The 6,000-nt window shown below is 38.5% G+C and overlaps 1 protein-coding gene across 1 annotated transcript in view; it reads right to left on the bottom strand.

Moving 5' to 3' along the window:
- Window positions 1-923: 923 nt before the first annotated feature.
- Window positions 924-6,000, bottom strand: part of LOC119910948 (neurexin-3a-like) — a gene marked incomplete at its 3' end in the record, with an annotated part of 30,773 nt that continues 25,696 nt past the window's right edge. The window contains 2 exon segments of the mRNA XM_038729816.1: window positions 924-950; window positions 2,222-2,239. Of these exon segments, the coding sequence (XP_038585744.1) occupies window positions 924-950; window positions 2,222-2,239 (45 nt within the window).

The raw sequence follows: 6,000 nt of genomic DNA, 5'->3' as shown, positions 1-6,000 counted from the left end.
CTGTAAGGAGATGCTAATTATTCTCCATCAGAACTACATTTAGGTAGGCTCTACCTGTTTGTTTAAAATAAATAACCATGATGTTTGTTGATTAAAATATCTTTTTCAATTAGAATAAACTGGGAAAAACAGTGAGTTGTAGCTATCTCACTAGGTAGCTTTAACTTAAAATAGCTCTCTTCTTGAGGCCAATGATTAAGGACTACAGTTACTGTAGTATGACTTTCCTGCTAATTTTACATTTTGTTTCCTTGGAATGTACATACTTCTATATGTAAAAGGGCTGCCCCCTAATAGTCGAGTAAACCGTATGTCAGTGAGAAGAGTGCAGAAAAACACAACACCACCTCAAACTCCATTCGGGAGCTTTGTCACCGGGACGAAGGTATCAGGAGATTGTTGCAACACGGACCTTTTCTCTTGTAACACAGAAGTCCTTACTGGAACGTACTGCTGCTAACTCTAGCTGCCGTTTGCTAGTTAGCTCAGTTGTCGGTCTACTATTCTACCCAGACTTGGAGCTCAGAGTAGCAGAGGGGGAGTGTTGCTTTTGATTACAACACCAGCACAAGAGCTTTGGAGCTTTGGGGTTTTCAGGAACGGGACGAGGGATCGAGTGGGGAATGCTGCCAGGGAGCATATAATATATAATTGTTTTGATTTTTTTTTTTTTTTTTTTAAATACAACAAATGTCAGATGGCAGTCTTTGCAACAGTGTTTTGACCAAATGTGTTTAATGTGTTTGGCTTCGTAGGGCAGTATATAACATAATATATAAGAATAATAAAATCACGTATTTGACAATGTATATAGAACCATGCACTTGCATATACATTCCACACCAACACCAAAACATGCTGCTCCAAACTAGAATCACAAACAAAACCAAGATATGATAGAAAAGAGGAAAGGAAAAGCATACCTTGTTCTGCCATCATATGTGCAAGGCCTTGATAAATAAAAGAGAAGGAAGGGAAATAGTGAAAGGAACACTTAGTTTCAATACTCTTTAGTATTGTGATGATACATATTTTTCCCCAAGAGGGAAAGCATGACATCAGAACACACAAACAGGTGACACAAGTTTCCTATGGCTGAGCAGGAGGCTTCTTCATAAGGAATTCCAGCATGTCTGTAGAAGTGATAGCCTCACAGACCTCACAATCACTGACCTGCTGTATGGACCTAAACCTGCAGCAATTGATATGACACAGAGCAACAAATTCATGAATATGGAGTCATATTTCTGACCAAAATAGACTCTTTGTTTTAGGTCTCTACCATCTCCTATCTGACTTTTTAACTGCTAAAAGATCCACTATGTTCACCAGCTAATCTCTGTCTGCTGTTTGGTCCTGGTGAGGTCGTGTACAGTGGGACAGCTTTTTCAGCGGTCTGCTGTGACCAAAAACGACGCCACGAGAGCCATGAGTGAACAGTTTAACTCATGATGCTCCATAAAGTCCGAAGGAACTGCAGATTCAGGTGGTCGTTCTCTGTAGGGTCAACACGACAAGCAACCCACTTCACATTGTCATTTGAGACATTGTTATTAAGAAAATATCAATTACAGTCACTTTAACAATGATCTTGTAGTGATTTGATTTACAAAGTAATTTATTATCTTATTGTAAATTGAGAGGAGGGTAAAAAATAATTTAACCTACACCTGAATCAGTTCTCCAGCTCTAACAGATGTTAAAGCTGTCCAAAAAAAATCAGATCTGTGTGGAGCGATAAGGAGATTGTAACCTTCCTCAAATGTATACATGAAACAATGTCTTCCAGTGATTCAAGCTCTTTCAATTAAGTAATCTTGTGGGTGAAAACATGCATTCGTTTGCATTTTCTTTTGCAGATTCTTTCAATATATCCAGTGCGAATGGGTGAATTCTATCCATTTGAATAATAATCTATAATAACTTTTAAATTTATAAAAATAAATTTGTAAAATAAGCTTTAATAATCACTTTCCAGGTACATTTTCTTTCCAGGTAAGTACTGTTTCCTTGCCCAGTCAGTCTAGTGTGTCATTCTGTTAAACCCTGATGTAGCAGGGAGTCTACCTTTTAAGCTGGAGTGGTTCACGGTAGTCTGACAGTGCAGAATCAACAAGCCCATACTATGTTTGTATTGCCCTAACCTGTCTGAAATCTGCAGCTATACAAATAATTGCCATATATTTACATTGTGTTTTATTTTTTCCCCATTTTAACTCACCTGGCATATTGTTGACCTCTGAAATAGAGGGAGACAGAGAAAACAAGCAAACAAAGCCAGCATTAGACACTCTTCTTACTTGCATGTTGACTGTCATGCAATAATTTCACAACAAATTGTACATACAAAGGGCTGGCAGTGGGCACAGCCATGTGTATGTTCTTTACAATGCAGAAGGTTTCAGCAATGACAAGTTAAACCATCATTCCGTCCCATTAGATGAAATTCAGACAGAAATATCCAGCGTGAAGAAAAAGACTTATCCCTGCATGTATAAACACACTAGTGAGAAGCACACTTTAATATTTTTGGTATCTTTCAGTACAGCCATGTTAATTCATTTCATCAATATTTGCAGGACTTTTGCTAAATCATAGTAATCAAAACATAAGTTAACAAAAAAAAACTAAAGATAAAATAAAGTTCAACCTTTAAGTGATTTCTGACATTTGTGGACAAAGTTCAAGGACTGAAAGAACAAACCTACAGATTTAAAAGGTCTGCATTCCAGTCCCTAGAGTCTGAAATGTTGTCCAAAGTGTTGAGACCATACTGATGATTTTGCTTTTCTTAGAGTCACAGTGGTAATGGAGCAAAAGGATAAAGATTGTTAAAGCCATGGGGCCAACATCAAACATCCAGGATTCCCCTGGAAACAATGAATCTCCACAACACAACGGTAGGAAAATCTGACCACATTTTATATCGCTTTTGTCATATTTAAAGTGGTAGACAAGTGGACATTTTGACCTGAGGGTGGCACTAGATAAATTGTCTGGGGTCAAAAAAACGTGTCAGCTTTGCTCCAACATGAAGAGAGTTGATCAAATGGTCATGTGGGAAAGCAAGGCTGGGTGATGTGCACGCGGTTATGTCTTGTTAAAGCTTCAGTTCCTCAGCGACCTTACTGAAGATGTTGATTTATTAGAGATTTTTATAGACACATATACATACATACAAAATAATAGTGGAGGCTGTTTTGAGGAGCGGTGTATTGTGGCTTTCAGCGTGGATATACACAAACATGTGGGATTGTATTGTTCTCTTCGTGAGAACCAGTTTCAGTTTGAACCACTATAGTGAGGACATTTTGGCTGGTCTTCATTATTTCAAAGGACTGAAGGTTTAGACTTGGTTTAAAGGTTCAGGTTAGAGTTAGGGTTAGGTAAGGTTAAAATAAGTAATATAAAACTCCAATTATAATTTTTTTTAATATTTAAAAGATCCTGTTTACACCTTAGGGGTGGGTTAATAACAATCACACCAGCCTCATGCAGTCTCCCATTCAAACAGTGCTGAAGAGGATTTATTCTGAGAATAAACTCAAAATTCAGACTTGTTTCTCAGAGTATCTTAAACTCAGATGTTTTACATGTGGCCCTAATGCTGCGATACGGCTATGATACGGTTCACCCCCTCTTCAAAGGTTAACAAGTCCTGTTTTATTGCTTGTAAGCTGCTGATCCTATGGGAATGAAAATAGTGCATTGAACTTGGGGTGTGGCTAGGTACACATGTAGGGTGTGGATAAAAAAGGAACACAATTGGTCAACGCAATATATAACACATACAATAAGAGAACATAATAAATATAAATACAAAAATATACATAAAAAGTGGAGAATGCTTGTACCTGTAACATACATTAAACTTTACAAATCTTATCCTTGTAGTTGGTTAATCTCACATACATAACGCAAGATTATTGAAGCAAAGGTTTACTACCAACAAAGATAATTAGTAATTTTGCTCAATTAAAAATTAAGTCTTTAGTAGGAGAACTCCTGCAGTACTCAGAATGACTCTATTGGACTCTGATATCAATCACATGTCTGTATGCTATAACAAATCTGGACATTGTCAGCTTAGCTAGGCTTAAAGAATGGAAGCAGAGGGAAACTGCTAGCCTGTTAAAAAATACATATACTAACACCTTAATCAGAAATGAACACTGTGTGTAGGAGTAAATACACAAGATGCAGAAATGTACAAATGACCATTTTTTGTGGTTTCAGATCAAGGTGTATGTACTTCAAGCCTAGTGTCTGTGCAGTCGGATTATTTTTGCAGTTATAGGGCTCCCCCTATAACTGCAAAAATAATCCGTGGTGGAAATATTGGCCAACCAGCGGCACCGGACGTGACCATATTTGGACGAGACGGTGGAGCTAAGAGCCGTGAGCGAAGCTAGCTAGCTTGCTTAGCTAGGTGCATCTGTAATTCACGTTAACTGTCATTTTAACCGGGCACTTAACACTTTAGTCTTAAAACTAAATGTACTCACCAGAGAAAGTGAACAGCCAACTCCTAATAAGCTTTTTCAACGGTGCTGCTTAAATTTACACAGTGCCGTGGGTACGAGTCACTCTAGCCTGATTGCCAGGTTGCCATGGTAGTGAACATCATATTGTATTGAAGAAGACATGAAACTAGGGATTGAGACCATAAACTCATCAGGAAAGTGTTTAATGAGGTAATAAATCAGGTGAGAAGAAGCCTCATTGTGCCATTATTTCTAATGGAGCCAGACTTCTTTCTGCAACCTTTCTGCAACCAGAAGAGTCGCCCTCTGCTGGCCGTTCAATAGAATACAGGTTTAAGGGCTTCCAACTTGGTGCAATCGCTATAATTATGGTCCGGTTCAGTTCAGGCAAATAAAATTACTTGTTTATGGTTGGGAAAGATTACAACAAACTATGTTGACTGCTGGCAGGACTATATTAATACAGCAGTCCACCTTTTCCCTATGAGGTGTTGCACCAGATAGACATTCACTCCCAGAACATATAGTTGCTTGTCAGGTTAAGTGTTCGACAAAATGACCAATGCTGTAATTTTTGCTGAGAACGACAGAAGGGATTACTGGGGGCAGAGTAGATAAAAGATGGAGAGATCAGATTAACAAATTCATCTTCTAGCTCTCTCTCCTACTCGTCATTCAAAGCCCAGTCTGTCCTGATGATCAGCTGTATTCACTTGCCCTCCCACCTGCTCCATCATTATTTTGTTCTCTATCTTGACCCATTTCCTTTGGCAATTTACTGCCCCTGTGTTGTGCCTCTGTTTCTATCTCTTACTCTCTCACACACACACACACACACACACACACCAAAGTAATCAGGCTTTGATGTGTGTGTATGCACAGAGAGAGGCAAGCGAACACATACATATACTGTATTTAATAAGGTACCAACCAGTCAACAAACCAATCGAATGCTCACGGGTACAATTCCCAGTTGCAAGCTAGCCAGCATTTAACTCAATGCAATTACTGTATCAGGGGGCTCTGAAACATTTTTTTTCCTGTGTTATGAATGTAGCAAATATACATATCCTCCAGCTCTCCTCTGAAGTTCCCCCTAAAAATAAAATCCAATCAGATCACCATTCTTTGGGGTGACTCACCGTCGCTTTGACAAACTTATTTATTCATCAGTGGACACATAATCTAGGTAAGAGTATGACTCGCTCTTTTAATTCAATACCCAAAAGGTGAGGCAAGGATAGCGAGGGATTACGGCTCAAAGTGGATTACTTAAAGGGATGATTCATGATGTGGTGGATAAATTGGGAGAGTGTAGTGATTAATATGCATTTCAAATTCTACTTTCTTTCATCACTGCTTACCAGATTGTTTTATACATGTTATTAACATGGCAGGTAAACCAGTATATGAATCATTATTTTAACAGCTATAACCTCCTTGCTGACTGATTTCACCAGCAGCTATGTTTCACGTTGATATGAGCATACGGGCGGCTGCAGAAACAGTCAGGGAG

Source organism: Micropterus salmoides, unplaced genomic scaffold (assembly GCF_014851395.1).
Source record: "Micropterus salmoides isolate LMB-PRFRI ecotype aquatic unplaced genomic scaffold, ASM1485139v1 Ms_hic_scaffold_19, whole genome shotgun sequence".
NCBI lineage: Eukaryota > Metazoa > Chordata > Actinopteri > Centrarchiformes > Centrarchidae > Micropterus > Micropterus salmoides.
The sequence above is the reverse complement of the archived record's forward strand: the minus strand, read 5'-3'. Positions and strand labels throughout refer to the sequence as shown.